Source organism: Lepus europaeus, chromosome X, assembly GCF_033115175.1.
Source record: "Lepus europaeus isolate LE1 chromosome X, mLepTim1.pri, whole genome shotgun sequence".
NCBI lineage: Eukaryota > Metazoa > Chordata > Mammalia > Lagomorpha > Leporidae > Lepus > Lepus europaeus.
The window spans coordinates 70395114-70416382 of record NC_084850.1 but is presented as its reverse complement, the minus strand read 5'-3'; the positions used below and the strand labels follow the sequence as shown (position 1 = coordinate 70416382).

The 21269-nt window shown below is 37.5% G+C and overlaps 1 protein-coding gene across 1 annotated transcript in view; it reads right to left on the bottom strand.

Annotated features, from left to right (window-relative positions):
• Positions 1-20458, bottom strand: part of DACH2 (dachshund family transcription factor 2) — a 551788-nt gene extending 531330 nt beyond the window's left edge. Inside the window, exon 1 of the mRNA XM_062183058.1 lies at positions 19950-20458. Coding sequence (XP_062039042.1) covers positions 19950-20458 — 509 coding nt within the window. The remainder of the gene's footprint in view (positions 1-19949) is intronic.
• Positions 20459-21269: the final 811 nt, after the last annotated feature.

Sequence of the window (21269 nt, the reverse complement as noted above, 5' to 3'; positions counted from 1 at the left end):
TACTCTAAACTTTGTATGCACCAGTAACAGGAACTCTTCTATATTCTTAATTTGGTGTATCCTATCCTCTGACCACTGCTATCTCTTTCTAATTCACTCCTTCTCACACTCCAACTCTAACGATCATTTGACCCCATCTTTGGAATGGGATCATCATTGGCAACTCCAATCCATCGAAACTATCATCTTTTCACTGTCTCTCATCTGCTTGACATCTCTCTTCAACCTAAACCATTTAAAATGCAGTCTCATTTATTATAATCACGTTTTGCATAAACCCTCATCTCTCTTGCCCCTCCTGCTTTGTTATACACATGCCATTTACCAGAACCACAATTTTTGTGAAATACAATTATTTGCTTACTTTGTACCAGTACTAATGCAGCTCTGTAAGGTGAAATTAAACACCCAACCACACTGACCGTTTTGAACTTATGATCACAGATCTCACTGTGCACTTCATGTTGACTGGATAATAATGCTAAACTTCTTTTAATAGCTTACTCTTTTACTTGTCCAAATGGCCATTTCACACTTTTTATTTCTGCTGAAACCTCCAACAACCTCCTTCCCAATTCTCACTTTCAAATGATGACTTCATTGAGAAAATTGAAACAATCATAAGAGGACATATATGGAACCCTAATACCATATCAACTAGAATGTCCAACTACACACTCAGCTTTCCCAAATGTCAACACAGATCCACTAATCTTGTTTGTATCTAAAGCCAAAGCCTCTACTTGTGCACTGGATCCTATCCACTTTTCCCTACTCAAGAATATCACTTCAGCAATACTTCTCCCTCCATATATATATTTCTACTGGATTATTCCTAACATGATATGCTGCTATTTCTTCCATCTTAATTAAAAGTAATAACTACTTGGGGCCATCCTTGTGGCAAAGCAGGTAAAGTCGCTGCTTGTGATACCAGCATCCCAAATGGATGCCAGTTCAAGTCCTGGCTGTTCAACTTCTGATCCGGCTCCCTACTAATGGCCTGGGAAAAGAAGTGGGTGATGTCCCAGGTGTTTGGGCCCCTGCCACTCATGTGGGAGACACGGATGAGGCTCCTAGAACCTGGCTTCAGCTTGGCTCAGCCCTGGCTGATGTAGCCATCTGGGACTCCAGTGAACCTGAATATGAGAGATTCTCTCTCTCTCTCTCTCTCTCTCTCTCTCTCCAAATTCCAAATAAATAAATAAATTCTTTTTTTTAAAAAAGTAATAACCTCTTGACCTACTCCTACCCAACCAGCCACACTATTCACCAGCTACTTTCTCTCCTACCCCAAGTTGTTTGTTATCTTGCAAGACATCTTTGGAAAGAGTTGCTTATATTCTGTCATCAATTCCTCTCCTCCTATTCTCTTTTACAAAGATATTCCTCAAACTCTTCATTTCCAACCCCCACCAAAACTGCTCTGTTCGCCAATGACTTTCATTGTCACAACCTATGGGTCAATCCTTGGTACTCATAGTACGTGACTTACTAGAAGCACTGGACACAGTTAATAATTTCCACTTGATTTTTAAGAGTTTATTGTTTAAAAGAGTTATGTATTTGAAAGTCTGAGTTACAGAGAAGCAGAGGCACAGAGAGACAGAGAATCTTCCATCTGCTGCTTCACTCCCCAGATGGCCACAACAGCCCAGGCCAGGGAGAAGCCAGGAACCAGGAGCTTCATCTGAGTCTCACACATGGCTTGTAGGGGCCCAAGCACTTGGGCCATCTTCTGCTGCTTTCCCAGGCCATACCAAAGAGCTAGATCGGAAGAGGAGCAGCTGGAACTAGAACCAGCACCTATATGGGATGCCAGGGCCTCAGGCGGAGGCTTAGTCCATGGCCACAGTGCTGACTCCATTCCTACTTTCTTAATGCATTTTTCTTGATTATCTTTCAGAATGTTGCTCTCTCCTGATTTTCCACCTATTTCACTGGATGTTCCTTCTCAGGCTCTTTGCTGATTCTTCTTCTCCCTGATCTCTTTATGTTGGTATGACCCAAGACTCAGTCTTTGAAATCCTCTTTGCTACTTATATTCACTCCTGTCCTAAAAGTACTCATATAGGAGGGTTCTACAAAGTTTTGTGGAAAAATATAACTAAAAGATAAGTTTATTTAGTGCAAAAAAAAATCACATGTAGTTTACCCATAATACACATTTCCATGAACATTTTGAAGATCCCTTGTATCTCCTGTCCAGATGTCTCTTTCAAACTCTAGATTTGTAATCTAATGCCTGCTCTATATGTCTGCCTGCAAAGCAAAATGATACCTAATAGTAGTAAGAGTTCAAACTGGGGGCCAGCATTGTGGCTTAGCAGGTTAATCCACAGCCTGCAACATCAGTATCCCATATGGGCGCCAGTTTGAGTTCCGGCTGCCCAACTTCTGATCCAGCTCCTTGATAATGCACCTAGGAACGCAACAGAAGATGGTTAAAGTGTTTGGGCCCCTGCCACACATGTCAGAGAATGGATGAAGCTCCTGGCTACTGGCTTTGGCTTGACCCAGCCCTGTGGTTATTGCAGCCTTTTGGGGAGCAAACCAGCAAATGGAAGATTTCTCTCTCTCTCTCCCTCCCTCCCTCCCCATCTCTCATCTCTCCCTTTGTCTCTAACTCTGTCTTTAAAATAAATAAATAAATCTTTGTGTATTAAAAAGAGTTCAAACTGAACTCCTGAATCATCCCCCCAAATCTGCTCCACCTCCAGAAGTCCTCTCTTCAAGAGATGGAAACATAATCCTCCCAGTTGCATAATGTTAAAATCCTGGAGTTGTCAGTGACTCTTGTCTTTTTGTCATGCCAAGTGTATAATTTATTGGGAATTCCTGTTGGTTCCACCTTCTAAAATCTATCCAGAATCCAATTCACACTACCTCTACTCGACCACTATGGTCTAAGCCACCATTCTCTCCCAGTTCGTTGCAATAGCATGCTAACTGTAACTACTATACCCCAATTTGAAGCCTGTTCTCAACCTAAGAGCCAGAGTGATCCTCTAATAATTTAAGTCAGTTCCTCTTATACCATTGCTTCAAACACTGCAATGCTCCCCATTTGTTTCAGAGTAAAAACATCCTCAAAATGGCCCATCACTAAACCTTACTGGTAGGAACTTTTTCCTACTCTTCTCCCCTCACTCACTCCACTGAAGCCATACTTGCCTTCTTAATGTTCCTCAAACCTACCACCAGTGCTCCTGTATTTAGGTAAATTGTTCCCTCTGCCTGAGACACTTTTCTCAGATTCTTATTGGTCAGTGCCCTTCCCTTTCAAGTCTATGAACAAATCTCACATTGTCAATGATGCCTACCATGTCCATCATATTTAAAACTGCAGCTGACTCCAATCCCCCTATATCCTTACCCTGCTTTACTTTTTCCATAACACAACATTTACAACCTTCTAACATATGAATACAATATAGTTTCCCTCTGTATTATACCATTTATTGTCTTCCTTTATCCCTAATACCATACCCTACAGTGTAACCCTCTTTTCAAGGGCATAAATCTTTGCCTACTGTTTTTTTTAATCAAATGTATTCCAAATACCTAGGAGAGTGTCTGATACAGAACAGATACCCAATAGCCATTTGATGACTGAATGAATGAATGGTAATCTTTTTAAAGGCTGTATGCATTAACTCTATAATAAGATTTAAAGCTGTCTGAAGGCACCCACAGATCCCTGCAAAATGTTTTGAGCACAAGAGACAATTCACATTTTTAGTAACTAAAAATATGAATAAATTATTAAACTCTTATAACATTATGCTTTCATGAACTATTGCCTTGAATTATTATTCCTTTCTCTTTTCAACTCAAAAATATTAAGCTTCTGATGATTTTCCAAAACCTCTCTGTATTTGTGTATAGTACTGAGTCTCTTTGCAAGAGAGTTTTATTACTATTTTTCTGAAGACATCATTAAAGGGTATGGGGTACCATCAGGGCATGTCATGAAGACATTATAGTAAAGTTCCTGTGTAGTGCTTCTACTTCTTAGTTTATTTCCCATAACTATGTTTTCCATAATTACTTGGCTATCTGGAACAATCCAGCATTTAACTAAAATTGTTTGCTCAAGTCCATCATCCAAGACTTACCACTTCCAGAGACAGCATAGAGAGTATAGTGTACCACAAGAGTCAAAACATTAAGCTTATATTCAAGAATTGGCTCCACCTATGTTAGACTGCGTGGCTTTTGGTAATTCATTTTACTTGCCTTCAATTGTATCTTCTCACATAAATTCGAGATCAGATGACCTGGCTCACAGAACTGCTGTGAGAGTAAATGCAGAGAATGTGTGAACAAGCTTTGCAGCTTGTGAACTTAACAAATGTAAGATGGTATTATTCCCTAGAAGCATTGTAAGCTTCATTATAACTATGGATGATGCTGATTTAGCATTGAGTGAAAAAGTTTAAAGGAGATTAAGTGATCCCCAGGAGCACTATATTGTAAAGTGATCAGCCATCTGTTTATAAAATTTTAAAAATTTAAAAACAAAATTACAAAGATGGAATCTTGTAAGGATTAGATTAAATGACCCTGTGTAAGTGAAAGCACTATAAAGCTATAAACCAGTATATACATGTAAAGTGTTTACTATTATACCTTGCTAGTAATTTTTAACTTTCAGAGATATTTTCAGAATAAAGGCCTGTAGCAAATACTTAAATTTCACAGTACTTGTTAAATAAAAAAAAATGACAAAAATGCCACTTCAGCATTCTTTAATTCAAATTTTAATGCTCATTAAATAATCCTGAATGCAGTGGTTCAAATTAGTCTCTGAAATGCAAACCTAGTTACTATTTTATACTATAAAAACTTCATACACATACCCAAAGGCAAAATGTAACCCTTTTTATAAAATTCATACTTAACATGTGTTTCAAAAATGTACTATGGCAAGCTAGTATCAACCTAACACATCAAGAGTAATAAGAGAACTTACCAAAAATGTATAAATGAATATGTCCAAATTTTTTAATTAACACTTACAAGAATATTAGTTTAATGACAACCTATATACAATGTTCTATTATGGTTTCTAATGCCACCAATTCACTTCAAATAGAATAACATTTCCACATTTTACCTTTAGTCTTTTTATGCTTATTTGCAGATAATATTTTAATGCTTTCTGTTCCTGTTCTCACGAATCTACCTAAGTTAACAACTAAAATAAAATAAAGGCAGTTAAGAGAGATAATTCATATAAGAACTCTAGGTAAAGGCCTTCATCAGTATGTTGTATACTGCCCACATCTCATTTATTATCCACTGGTCCAGTCTCTATTTTCATGAGAAATTCTTTTTCATCATGTTATCTCTACCCTTGTTTAGTTCCATTCTTCTGTTCATATCCAAATAGAGCTACATCATCACCAACATGACCCATATTATAGTTCTCCTATCTTTAAAATCAATAGGCTTCTTAACTAGAAATAAAAGTAAATTACTGAGCTCCACTGCCCCCTCTTTGATGCAATATGGATCCAGATGAGATACTATTTTACTTTTCACACAAATATTGAAAGAGACTTAAAAGAGGAATTATTTGGGTTGTATTTACATTTAAAAACTGAGAGCCCTCTTAAAACAAACGAAAACCACACACACACACACACACACACTTACCAAATTGAATACACAACAGAGCACACATTCAAATCAATGGGACTAAACTGCAAAGAATAATAGAACATCACTAGTTATCAAGGAAATGCAAATTAAAGCCACAATAAGACATGACCTCACTCCTGTTGGAATGGCTACAATCAAAGAGACAGAAAGTAATAAGTGCTAGTGAGGATGTAGAGAAAGGGAACTCGGTACACAATGTTGATGGAAATGTAAATTAGCACAGCCACTTTGGAAATCAGTATGGAGATTTCTTTAAAACTTATAAATAGAACTGCCATGTGATCCAGCAATCACACTACAAGGTAGATATCCAAAAGACATGACATCATTATGTCAAAGAGATACTTGTTCCAACATGTTTATTGCAGCACTGCTCACATTAGTCAAGACTCGGAATCACTCAAGGTATCCATCATCAGATGAATGGTTAAAGAATCGATAAATATACAAATAAATAAATTTTATGTGTATATGTATACACACACACACACACACACATAGGCCAGTGCTGTGGCATAGTAGCTTAAGCCTCAGCCTGTGGCACCAGCATTCCATACACGCTCTGGTTTAAGTTCCAGCAGCTCTGCTATAATTCACTGCTAATGCGCCTGGGAAAGTAGTGGGAGATGGCCCAAGTCCTTAGGCCCCTGCACCCATGTGGGAGACCCATAAGAAGCTCCTGGCTCCTAGCTTCAGATTGGCCTAGCTCTGACCATGGTGGCCATTTGGGGAGTGAACCAGCAGATGGAAGATCGTTCTCTCTCTCGCTCGCTTTCATTCTCTCTGTCTCCCTCTCTCTCTGTCTCTCCCTCTCTCTCTGCAATTCAGACTTTCAAATAAATAAGTCTTTTAAGAGAGAATACACACACACACACACACACACACACACACCCCTATTCAGTCATTAAAAAAAAAGAATGAAATCCTGTCATTTGTAGTACATGGGATGGAACTGGAAGACACCATTTTAAGTGAAATAAGCCAGACACAGAAAGACGAATCTATATGTTTTCCCTTATATGTGGAAACTAAAAGAAAAACAAACAAGCAGACCAAAAACCTCAATCTGAACACAAAATGGAGATTACTAGCGGCTGGGAGGGCTGGAAAGAATAGAAGGAGTTTGGAGTTAAAAATAGAGAGAGCTGGATGTGGCTCATTAAGTGTGACAAACATACCAACTATACTGACATGAGTTGTTAATAATGGAGGAAGATGGGTGTAGGATATATGGGAATTCTTGAGGTATGGGCAGGTGGGAGAATAGGGTGAGAAGTATCACAATGTTCCTAAATCTGTATATATGAAATACGTGAAATTTGTTCACTTTATATAAATAAAAATTGAAAAAAAAAACTATTCTGAAGTTAAATATTTAAAAAATAAAGTATTTAGACTCTGGTGGAATGGGGATTATGCTAACACTATACAACCTCATGAACAAGAACATGTCCTTAACATAACAAAAACCTGCCACTGCTCTATTACAAGGACAAATCCAAAACAACTTCAAATGTAAGAAAGTCACTATGCCAAATGTACTTAAACGAATTAAGCCTTGGAGTAGTTCCTATCCTCTTCATAGATCACAATATTCAATGCATGACCATCATCAAAATGACTGCTCTTGCCAGGATATGATTGGCATCAAGATTATAATGCTACTTTTCTTAATAGTCATTTGATAATTAATTTTTCCCTTCACAGAGTAGAAACACTTCAGAAAAATCTCATTTATAGCTATACTCAACCAAGTGTTTTAACCCAAAACCCATGATTCCTCTGGTGCCAACAAATGTTTATTTAACTTACAGAAGATGGTTATTTAGGGGTCCTAAGCACAGAAAATGTGTTAAAGTCAACACTGGCCTCGTGCAATTTGCCAGGTTTTCATCTGCTAACAGCCTATTATGAGTACAGTATCCATTAAGCACATAAATCTTTCCACAGACAACATAAGAGAAAATTCAAGCAAAACATAGTAATTTAGTAATCACTAACTACCATGATCCAGTACACTGCTGTTATCTATGACATATATGCCATATGTCTATTTGTGCTATATTCACTTTGGATATTTTCTACAGGAAGCATTCAATTTGTGATTGAATTCAACCTTAGCATATTTCTGGGCTATCTCCCCTTCCATTAGTGAATGTAAATAAAATTTAATATTAGAATAAGCAAAATACATTTAGAAGATAAATACCTTAGGCATTGCAAAACCTAGTTAATGTAACTTTCACTCTGCACATGTTTGAATTGTAGACATCATTTACTGCTCTTTCCATTACTGTAAGTTAGCTGAAAGGTAACCACAATAATAAAATTCTACTTTGGTAATCTGGAGACAGGACAATAAGAATGTAGGTAAGGGCAGACATTTGGCACAATGGTTAAGATGCAGCTTGAAGTGTCCTAAATACTAATCCCATATTGAGGTGCTTGGGTTTCAAGTCCCAGCTCCCCTTCCAATTCCAGCTTCCTGCTATTGTACACCCTGGGAGGTGGCAGAAAATGGTTCAAGTATTTGGGTTCATGTCCTCCACATGAGAGACCTGGATGCAATTTCAGGCTCCTGGCTCTGATCTGACAGGCCCCAGCTATTGCAAGCATTTGGAGAATAAACTACCAGGTAGAATCAATTTCTCTCTCTCTCTCTCTCTCTCTCTCTCTCTCTCTCTCTCTCTCTCTCTCCCCTCCTCCCTCCTTCCTTTTCAAATAACTGAAATAAATAAATTTTAAAAGGAATGTCAATAGTTCTTAGCATCACTATATTCCCCTTGATAAGTAGCCTTACACATAGTAGGTACATAACAAATATTTATTGAAGACTTGAGTTGAATTGAAAAGATGTCATATTATATATGTGTGTGTTCAAATGGATTATTCTAATTAATTGACTCATAAAATGAGGCATAAAGCTCTGTACTATGTATAAAATGTACCTGCAGCAAATTTTTTCCTATGAATGAACTGCCCTTTTGTAGTCCTCAAATAAAAACCTAGAAAATAAGGCCGGCGCCGTGGCTCAATAAGCTAATCCTCCGCCTTGCAGCGCCGGCACACCGGGTTCTAGTCCCGGTCGGGGCTCCGGATTCTGTCCCGGTTGCCCCTCTTCCAGGCCAGCTCTCTGCTGTAGCCAGGGAGTGCAGAGGAGGATGGCCCAAGTACTTGGGCCCTGCACCCCATGGGAGACCAGGAGAAGCACCTGGCTCCTGCCATCGGATCAGCGCGGTGCACTGGCCGCAGCGCGCCAGCCGCGGCGGCCATTGGAGGGTGAACCAACGGCAAAAGGAAGACCCTTCTCTCTGTCTCTCTCTCTCACTGTCCACTCTGCCTGTCTAAAAAATTTAAAAAAAAAAACCTAGAAAGTACTCATAAATTTTTTTACAAAATAAATTTAGTTTAGCAGATTACAGATTACTTAAAAACCGGTAAGCTTAATGCTAACATTAAATATTTAACTATATATGTTTGCAAATAATATCATTTTTCCAAAATTATTCACATTTAAATATAATAAAGGGTCAATGTATAGGGTCAATATATTCTGAATGAATCAAAACAAGTAACTATTTCTGACGTATGTTTTAATTTTTGTCATATAATATTGTATAGAACCACAAAGCAAAGAAAGCTTGAGGATCTGACTAGTTTAAAACTCTAACACAAATGAAAGCAAGATTTTTAACATAAAAAACACATCATTTAAATTCACAAGTGCATGTTTTATTGCAGAACATGTCTTATGGAATGACTAACTTTATGAATTTTTAGGACTTCTATCCACCGCAAAAAGTATATGTCAGGGAAAAGGTAATAAGTTCAATTACCTACTGTCTTTCTTAAGTGCAAGTGCCTTTTGTCATTCTAATCTCTTGATGTGTACTTTATTTATAAGTACACTCTGTACAGTTACCAAGCTAAAATATCTTTTATATCTCAATAACACTGACTATTTTTAGTTGGATCTCTCTGGTATAATTCTAAAGACTGAAAAAGAGTCTAGTGTTTACTCATATAATACATGAGACAGGTATAGGAAAGGGATTTTTGCAGATTATTCAACAATAGACACGGAAAAATTTTCCAATCTCAAAGATTTTGTAATGGAGGGGAGTGGTATAAATGTGGTTTAAACTCCCTAAGCTGAAGATAGTATGGCTGTAGAAAGTAAGCTCTGTGGGGCATGAGCCTGGCCAGGCCAGGCCAGGCCAGGCCCGGGTGCCCCCGCCCGAGCTGCGCGGAACGAAGCCGCGTGGAGCCAAGTAAGATGGCGCCCAGAGGAAGTAAGATGGGTGGAATCCAAAGTTGTTTACCACTAAAACTAATTGGCTGTGCAACATCAGGGGAGGTAACAAAACTAGTAACAAGTGTATAGACATAGGGCTAGTCCTATAGAAATCACCCCATAAGGTGATTTTTTAAGTGATTGGTTGGCCCTTAGCCTTGCCCCAATGACTCTGCAGTTTTGTGTTATAAAAGGTGCTATTATGCAAAAGGTAAATGAGTCCTTGCTAGACTTGGCTCCCCGCTGCGTCTGATTGTCTCCGGGACCAGGAGGCTGGGGAACGGGCGGGCGAGCGGCACACTTACCTTTCCTCGGACCCAGTCCATCCTTGTATGGGTGGACTAAGACCCAACAAGCTCCATGACAGAAGACACTGTTTTGCTCACTTGTTTCATAGCACCTAGAGTATTGCCTAATACCACATAATGTACTCTTCAGCAAGTGCTAAACACACATGCACATGCACACCATAATAATAATAAATATAATCAATAATGAGGCCAAAAGTGGTCATGAAGAGGTTTATAAAAAATTATTGCTTTAATTCCCCAAAATTAGATGAAAATTTCAAATGTTTTTAGATTTATGACAATAAAGCATAAAAGATACTCTCTAGGGTATAATTTACATCCTCAGGATACTGTTCCAGGTGAGGTCAACTTAAGTCTTTGTAATTAAACTTGCTTGTATGGAACTCAAGAAGGGAGGCACATCATTAAAATATCCAACCCTATCTCTACTAGTGTTATATTCAGCAAGTCCTCAATGTCTGCATGTTCATTATCGTTTAAGAAGGATCAAGTACATATATAATAATATTTTATAGATGGACATATTAAAGGCTTTATATAGTTTCCCTGAATTTGCTGTGCTTTAATATGCCATTAAACTTGGTATATTTTAAAAAAATACTAGTGTGTAAATTGCACCTATGTACTCTACTATCAAACACCATTAAAATATAGCATAACCTTATATGATAATTATGTTTTTATAAATGTTTTACCTCAATACAATAAGGTATCTCACAAGTGATACAGAATTTAGATAATGCACAACAGCATGAGAATAAAAATAAATTTATTTAAATATCATTTGTGATGATAGCAATATACTTTTAAACAAACATGTGAGATACTTCTTCCAAAATAACTAAAAGCTCAGAATCTAACATATTGCTGTAAGCTATAATGGTTATAACTGTTAATCCAATACACCTTTTATACAAACCCATAAACACATGAGTGGAAAAATAGCACAGATGTTCATCTCTAATGCAATTTCCATTCAATTTCCTAAGTGCGGTCCCTGTGTGCAAACTAGCTTAACGTTATGTTTAGCTTGCAAATTCTTTTAATAAATAATGAATGCAATAAAACTAGGAGATCAATGGCAAGCTGAGAAATCATAAAAAAAAAAGCCTTTTGTGTTCAGGCTGTTGCCCATTTCAAACTTTAATCCGGAGACAGATCAATATTACTTTTTTTCTTTTTAACCCATCACATAAATAGCAGATAGACTAAATGTAGCCTAAATGCTGTTACCAGCTAGCAGTTGCCAGCAACCTGATAAGATCATTGGACACAATTGCAATTGAATGTTTATTCCTTAACAAACACACTACATTACACCATTAAGCAGTCAACTTGTTTAAAAATAAAAAGAGTGTATAGCAATAAAAATACTGTGGGTCATTATTTTTTTAAACGTTTCTGTACCATATATTTTTCCAGAAGTGTTAACTACAAAGTTTTCAGCACAATATGCTCTAATAAACTAAGTAATCATAATGGGTCAAAATAATACACAGATATGTGTAGTTTTAACCCCAGGGGTCCTGGATGAAAGGAAAATGTACTCTTCAAAACTAATTATACCTGAAAGTACTAAGTTATTTCTTCAAATGGGTAGTGGGGAAGGTAATTCATGAAAACTTGAGTTTCAAGTAGAGTGGGTCCTAAGACTATTCAGGAAAAATTTGATCATTCTTCTTATATGTACTTGTGTTTCTAGTCATAGGGTAAAGAAGGGAGGAAATCCCTCATCTTACCACTTATTTTATATAAACGTGCATTTACTGTTTTGAAAGCAGCATCATAGTCGGCTTCCCCAAGGGTTAGTGTTGATCTCAAGAAGTGTAAATCTCAATCACTGCGACTCATTCATTCTATGATGTTAAACTCACTTTTTAATTCTTATCTGTTCATAACATCAGAATTTCTCCCCCTGCATTTTCACTGAAAGAGAAGATAAAAAAGGCATAGTTTTGAAAGGCAGACAGAAGCAGAGAAGTGAAAAAAGCTATATTTTCTTTGAAGATATATTCCAAATATTCAAATGTTATATATGGATTGTGTTACCTTTACATGTGGTTTGTGAAAGGCTTATAGAATGATTACAAATGGTTTCTAATGTAGGTAAAATTTCACTACTAGTGTCATTTTAATAACTGCATATCTTATAACTTTCTTAGGAGTTTTTTTGTATTTTATTTGAAAGGCAGAGACAGAAAGAGAAACTGAGACATCGCAAGATTTCCCAACTACTGGTTCATCCCCCAAATGCCTGAAATAACTGGGGTTGGGCAGGCTGAAGCTAAGAGACAGGAAATCAATTCAGGTCTCCAACATAGATGGCAGGGATACAACTACTTGAGCCATCCCTGCTGCCTCCCAGCTTGCATATTAGTGGAAGCTGGAACCTGGAGTGAGACAGGACTGGAATGCAGTTACTCTGATGTGGGTGGCAGGTATCTCACCTGTCATCTTAACTGCAAGGCTAAATATTCGCCCCTTACTAAGCTTTGTGTAGAAAAAGCAACAAGTGCAAAGAATTCTGATTAAGAATGAATGTGTGTGTTTTTGTGTGTGCAAGATTGTATTCATTCAATAAATGTGACTTAGGTGACTAATACATATAAACAATATTAGGCTTAATCAAGTTTTACAATGACCATTAGTAAAATTAAAGATTATTCCTCAGAAACTATTATATTACATTACAAATAAAAAGTTTTGTTTTATTTAACAAATTCAGTTCTCTTTTAAGGACACTAGTATAAGTACTGGTAAAAATATAAACTTTCTCTTTAAAAATATATTATATTCAATTTGCATAAAATGACAGTTCCAATATAACAATTTCATCAACTATAATATATAAGTTTAAAGGAGGTGGTGAGACCTCACCATGAAAACAATTACATGTTTTAAATAAATTTTGAAAAAAAGGTTAACTGTTGTCCATAACTTCATTAAAGTTCATTATAAACTCTTTATACTATAGATCACACCACATACTGTAAGCTTCCAAGATTAGCCTGACACAAGAAATACATTTTTTTCTACAGAATCTAAGATCTAAAAGTGTATCATTGAACAGTTTTATATTTTTCTATTATAATAAAGGTAACAAAATTATGATTAAAGAGTATAGCACAGGTTTGCAAAGAGTACTCTTAAGGCTGAATTTTTTTAAAATACTTGCTCTTTAAAGAGTTGAACAAGAGAAAAATTGAATCTCATTTTTCAAATTTGCATTTTCAAGCATCAGACATATAACTTTTTAAGGTTATATCATTCAAAACACTAAATTCAAAATTTTTCACATCAACTTATAGCATTGTTCCTCTCTCAAAGTAATGAAGCCATGGGTTAAGTGAAAAAAAACTATGGTAATTATGATATTTAATGCAGGTTGGTAATAAATTTCACTAGATTTATATCAAAGTCCCTTTTGGTGTGCATATGCTTTTCTATAGTATATGAAATAAAACTATAAAAGCAGCATTTATTGCTACTGAATGATTTATGGCTTATAAATGATTACCCAGAATATATATATCTGAAATGTAGTAAAATGAAATAAACTTTTCTAGGATTTTCAGCATCACAAACTGAGGAAATGATGAATACACAATGGACAGGCTGTCCCCTTGCTACTTAAAAAATATTAAATCCTGAAGGAGTTCTAAATCCCTTGGTAAGAATATATTGCAGCTGCATTAAGCCAACAAAAAGCTTATTAGTAAGGATTTAAAAACTAACACCCTTCTGTAATCAATTTGGATACAGTATTATTCTATTTATAGTGACACTTTCAATGTGTCCCAATCATACATTACTAATTCTCATTTTTCCTCCTATGATTAAATATTAATGCGGAGGCACTATTAAGCAGTTACTCTATATTTAGGTTTTAATATATTGATTTCCACCATTTTGAAATGGTTAACAACATTGCATGAATATTAAGTCTTTCCCATGAAGAGTCCAATGATTGGTTTGATATTTTTCTATGATTTCCAAATAAAATAAAACAAATTAATTTAGTGGTTCTAGCAGAAAATGGAAAAAGGGATGCCGCCACTTTAAAAGCTTCAATCTCTTTGACATTGCTGGCAGTGTATGGGAACATTAATGCATCTGTCATGATAACAAGCTAAGAATAACATCTAGACATCAAACCGAGCAGAGAATCCATCTGAAGTGATTCATTCAGATCTGTCTCATTGATTTATTAAACACAGGGCAACATCTGCAGCCTCACAGAGCCGCTTGGTGAAATTAATGCAAGATCAATTCAAATGGAAAAAAGTGTAAAAGAGATAAATCAAAACACAATTTGCATGCAGTTCCACAATCAGGCTTATTGGGTGCAAATGCTCAATTTCCCTTCCAAAGCAAATGTGTTTAAATGTTGTTTTATCTTTTTAGAATTGTGTGAACTGAAGTGACAGTGAAGAGTTTTGCACATTGAGATGGTGAAAGGGAAGAAAAGGAGGAGAAAATGCTACCAAAGACCTTTTGAATATGCAACAAGAATATCATTAATACCTAATTGTTTTGCTTTGGGGGAAAGGTTTGATGTCTTTTCTCCAAAAAACATAATATTTTTGGTTTTGGATGAATTAGGATGGTTTAAATACATATTTGAAATGTATAGAGTGGGTAAACCTAAATCATTTGTTGTTTTAAATGCCCAAGATAAAGTGCCACTAGAGATCAAGATTGCCAACTGAAACATAATATATTGTGATTAAGGTATCTCACAATCCTATTTGTCTGCTAGAAGCATTTTTAAAACAAGGTATTTCATTAAGAAAAAATAAGGTTACTTCAGGAATCATCAAATTATTTATATTTGATATCTTCTACAGGTATTAGGGATTTCCTATGTAAAACCCTATAAAATTAATGTCTGAAGACCATCACATTCTAATTATTTATTGACATTCATGTGCTATACATTGAGGATAATATCATACATAAAAATACAAAGATGTGCTCTATCATGTCATGGGTCATTTCTTTAATGTAGTATACATTACCAATAAATGAGTGTTTGAGGCAAATATGAATCCCAGCAGAATCTTCAGATAAATATAAAATTGTTGATGATGCAGAATTATACCTTTGAAATGAATGTACAAATGATGTTCTGTGCATTGGCATATGACTGGACTGCTTTAATTATAATGATCTAATTCTTCTAATAAGATTGTTGACTATGTGACGGCTTATCATCCTATGAAATAAAAGGTCTGCATTTACTGCCCAGATTCACTTCTATGACCTTTTTATCATTTCTGAAAATGTTAAGTCATCCAAAACAGCAACCCAGGAAAGTGACACGAGATCTTTAAAAATGTGACAGTAACTTTATGATAAATACAAAACATCAATTTTCAAAGTAAATGATGTTATTCTGTGTGGGATCATGAACTACAAAGTATTCTTCAAGTGTGAATTCAGAGCAAAAACCATTGAGCACTTACAAAATTCTTATTTCTAGCATTTAAAAGTAGTTTTAAAATGTTGTAAAAGTCATTATAACGCACATAAAGTTATTCCAATATCAAAGGAAATTTACGTTTGGTTTTCATACTGCCAAAATAGCAATAAACTACAGTTGGGCCATTTCAAATTTTAATTTTAGAAACATTAATTTGAATATATGGTGAATCACATGTCTAAATACATTATTAAAATGCTTTCTTAATCACACATTCTTGCTCCTTCAAGCATCTATTTAGCTTAATTTAAATGACTGAATAACGTTTAATCAGTTGCTCCTCAAACGAAATTAAATGCCAATCACGAAATCTGACAATGTTACTTTTACATAGATAAATAGACTAAAAGAGATAAAACTAAAATGTGTTGATTAGTTTTCATGTTTAATGAAACCATTTTTTAATTTAGCATTTTACTATTACATTAAACTTTGGAGAATTTAATAAGGAAAATCCATTGCATAAGAATGAAAATTTTAGAGATTTGCTTTCTGAATCTGCCTGTTCTCCCTGCTATTAAAGGTTTACTAGAAATGAAACAAAAGTTACAATTCTTTTATGCAAAAATGCAAATCTAAAACAAGATAGTAATTTTTCCTATTTTGTTTTGTGTAATCATTTTTAATAACTTCAAAATGATTTCCCTATAATTAATCTCTGAAGTTAAAGAGCATGAAGGGAAGATGCTGTCTTCTCTTTTGAAATTACAGTGGTGTTCACATTGACTTATCTAATATAACAATGAATGGTCAAGAGTTTTAGTATTACTATTCTCTAGTAGTTGAGATGATATTAGTTGCCAATTTCTTTTTTGGAAGGACAACTTTAAATATTTCAATAATTGGCTGACAATAAAATAGTTAATATAAGACATTGGTAAAGTTCTTGTTACGACTTCCTATACTATTCCATATGTTCTGGGATAGTGTGGGACACATTCCAAGTTAAAATACATTAATTGAAACTTGTAGTCTTCCTCTCATATTTGACAGGGAGGGAGAAAATATTTATTATGCAGGAAAAAATGTCAATGACACCATTACAAATAGGCCTTTCATTCAACAATATATTATGAAAATCTATTCATCAAGAGATGAAGATGAATCTCTTCTTTCAAATAAGAATAGTATGTGAGAGTTTCTGTTGCTGCACATTAACTTTTTCCTGGTACCTTCCTCTCCTACTTCCTTTATACCTAGAAGAGCTAAGAAGTCATGAGTTGTGAAGGACATCCCTCTTTAGCCAGGTCTCCATTGGTACATCACTCATCTTCTTCGGGTACCTCCATACACTCTTCCCCTCCATCTTTCATTCTCTGTCATGGCATCATTTTGCTCTTTCCCTACATCTCTTCTCTCTTATTGGCCTCTGGTTTCATCTGCCTTATTTTGTCTCTCTTGGATTTCCTATTTACATCCACCCCTCTTTTAACTGAATAGAAAAGTCATAGAAATAAAGCTGATCTCAACACTAATTTCACAGTTTTACTTAAATATTCAGATTTTTTGAATGACTTAAGGTATACATTTCTGTATATGAGTTACCTGAAGACTTAAGACATCCTTGAAAAGCATTAATATATTTATAATTTTAACAACATGATTATGAAGGCATTTTGCATCAGTTAAAGGTGGTAATTTTACTAATTCGATTTTCCCCAGAAATTGTGATTTTTTCCTAAAAATTTCAATACAGATGCATTTCTTGTAGTTTTCCTGATCTTCCTTTAGAAATTTTTAATAGAATATATTTCATAAATTTTTACAATTATATATTGCAATAGTTGTACCATAATTATAGAAAATGCATTTAATGAATAAAATACTTATAAAGAAAATTCAATAGGCACATGTATCAAATCACAACCATATCTCTTCCTACATGTTTTATATTTCCCTGCCACCTTTATAACACACACACACAAGCAAGTAAAAAAAAAAAAAAAAGGTAGCACTGCAAATGCTGTTTAAGGAACAAATAAAACTTGATCAAATTAAAATAATCTAAAATGCATCAGATAACAGTATATAAAAATATATAAGACCACACAAGCCTCTGGATACAGAGTAATATATCATTTTTCCCTTGAGTAAGTAATGCTAATAAAAATTCAAGAAAAGTTTTTGCTTACAGAAGAAAGCATCTAAATCACATCAAAATACTAGTCTATTTTTTAAAGGATAGTCATAGATTTTACTCAAGAATGTGAAAATTAATTATTAAGGAAGGAACAATTTCCTAAGTGCGATACTGTTCCACTTTAAGAATGGGCATTTGTAAGAGAGGGGAGGGGAGAGAGGGAGAAAGAAGAGGGTGAGGGAGCAGCAAGGGAGCAAGACAGAATGAGAGACAGAGAGACAGAGGGAGAGAAGGTTACTAAGAGGATAGGTTTTCATGTCTGCAATTATTTAAATGAGAGGGGTTCTGAATGGTAACCAATGAATTAGATGACCCCTATCTGAAGTCCCTTTTAACCCTTTGGTTTTGTGTACCAATGGAATACTTTGTGGTCAAAATAAAATTTTCTTTCTATTCTTGCAATCCATAATTGCTTGTTTTGTTGAGTGAGCCATTATTCTTTGTGTTTGAAGGCCATCTATCTTCCTTAAGAAAAGCAGATCTTAATCCAGGTTTTAAGCCTGAACTATGAATCAGGTAAGAGTTTTCACATGAACAGGTTTCCGTTTGATTGCTTAAACATAGAAGACTGCTCTAAAAAAAAAAAAAAAAGTAAAAGATTCCTGTTCTATAGTATTATCTTATTGTAGTAGTAAGCAACAGTTTGTCTACAAGTTGTCAGCATGCTTCAACTATACAAAACAATTTGGATTTACAACAGATGTGGAAACTGACTTACAGTTTTGGTTCACAGACTCAGAGATATTACAATTTAAAGTTGCCTAAGCAGAAGTTTTTGTTTGTTTGTTTGTTTTTGGCAAAATGATAAACAGCACTATTGTTTTACAACAAAATCCTTTGCTACTTTTAGTCTGCTGATGTTGATTTCTTGGTTTGCATACCATTCTCATGAACCAAATCTGTGCTTTCCTAAAATATTACACATCAGGGGTGGAATAAACTCTAAGAAGACTAATTCACAGGGTGTGTAAAAAGTCAAATAATCCTGAATATAGTTTTTGCTTTGTTTTAACTCAAAGAACATTGAACATAATTCGCTTCTCATATGCAAATGGACATTTATTCTCCAAGGTACTTCTAAACTGAGATATGAAGGAGGCACACTTACAACCAGGGAAGCTGGCCATCATCATTTAAGGAATCCTCTCTTTGGAGGAATGGGATCCTTCCAACTGTTTGCCTCGGAGGAAGAGCTGACAGCATCCTCTCTAGAAAACCTGCCAACTTCTACACCAACCCCCAACCCAGTCCCGGCCCCAGCGTTTCATGCCCCACATTACCCTCTGCAGATAACCCAAAAGGGACGATCCCAGGAAAGTGACATCTGTCATTGTCCTTTTTGTAAAAATAAGATCCATCGACTTTCCTGTATCGTGTACCGGGGAGCTTTGCACAGCAGGCATGAGCACACGTCCTCACAGACACTTGCGTGCGCGCGCGCACACACACACACACAAACACACCACTACCACCACCACCACCACCACCACACACCCCACATACTGTCACAACAAACACACGGGATGGGGATCGAATCACCCTCTGGGATGGATACTAGACTTCCGACCCCCTGCATTCCCCAAATGCTGTGTTTCGGGTTGCCAGCTTGGGAGCCCAGTTTACAGCTCAGCCAGCCCCCCCTCCCCCACCCTGGAGAAATCCCTTGGTGTCCATGTTCAGGGGAAAACCTATCCGACCCGTACGGCCACAAAAGAGCAGGAAAGAAAACTAAGTAGAGAAATTAACAAATAACCACAAGCAGCCAAAAAGCCATGCAGCATATGCGCGAGAGGCTGGAAAGTTTCAGTAGAGGACTGCAAACTGAAGTTTGTGCGGGACTTTTTTAGACCCAAGCCCTACCACTGAGCGCGGAGTAGAAAGGACCGACAATTAATGAGTCCTTCTAGTCCTCTTTCCCCCACCGAATACAGCGTGAAGAGTAGAGGCAAGATAGCTACGACTCACTCACTATAAAGTTGGATGAGGTTGATGAGACATGCAGAAGAAGGCATTAGGGCGAAGAGAAGCGAGCGAGGGAAGAAATGAGTGTCTCACCTGGCATTGGTGCAATCGGTGAACAAAGTTTCGAAGTCTTTCCTGGTGATGAGCTTGCAGCGATTCACCCCTGGCTGGATAGCCCCCAGCCCGCGCAGGATCCGGACCTGCTCCACAGTACACACCACGGGGGATATGTCCAGTCTCTTCAGCTTGGTGTACACCGTGTGCAGCCCTCCCACCAGGTGCTTGAGGAAAAGATCAAAGACTTGCGGCAGGCAGATCAGTTCCTGGCCGTCCATCAGGAACGAAGCCACCTTCACCCCGTGCATGTCGACCATCCGGCATTCGTTGGTGTTGGTGTTGCCGCTGCCGCCACTGCCACTACCGACCACGCCACCCACTGCGCTGCCGCTGTGGTTATTGGCCATGAAACTGTTGATCATACTAGGGGTGAGACGAGGGGGCTCTCCCGAAGTCGAGTACAGGGGTTCGGCCCGAAACAATCCCCCTGGGACGCCGGCGGCGCTGGAAGTTGCAGAGATTACCGGAGGTGCAGAGACAGCCATGGTCACTCCGTCTCAACTGCGGGTCCTCCGACCCTCGCTTTCTCGCCCTGACTCCTTTAGGTCCTCTCTCACTCACTCCCCTCACTCTCGCGCTCTCTCTGGCGCGCGCTCGCTCGCTCACAACTGTTCTCAAGTCTCCCGCAGCCTGGCTCACGCTCAAGCTCACCCACCACCCAGCAAACTGTGAACAGCCCCGACCCACAGCGGCCCGAGACCCCACCCCCACCACACCCCCTCCCGAGACTGGCAGCGCCCCCCAGCCAATGGGTCCCACCCCCTAGGCGCCCGAGCGCGCCGAATGGCTGCCGGCGGCGAGGAGGTGGAGACTCCCTGGCTGGCCTCCGACTACCTGAGGCCTTTCAGCGCTCGCCAGTGAATGGAGATTGAGCTCGAGAAGGGGGCGGTGTGGTGCCTCAGGTTCTGGCCAGAGTATGAACAGAGAACGTCCAATTTCCCATAGAGCCCTCAAAGTACCCTACGCTAGGAACGCACCCCCTTTTGCTGCACGGGTGTTGGGATGGGAACACAAAGCAAGACTCCCGAACGTGCTTCCTAGACCCCTCCCACCACCCTGCACTCAGGTTCAATAGAGGAAAGTGGAGTGGCAGCTCCAATTCCACTCGCTCATTGCTCGAAACTCTGAGGACACTGATAGGTGGCTTCACCCAGCTTCCAGGGAAAGACCCCAGCGAGTTCAGAAGTAAACAGCTCAGCCCTGCTCCAGCACTTGATATAAGTTATCCCATACCCAGCGCGGAGGGACGGGCGTCCGAGACCGCACTCACAGCAGCGTAGCGGGTTGCTAACCCGC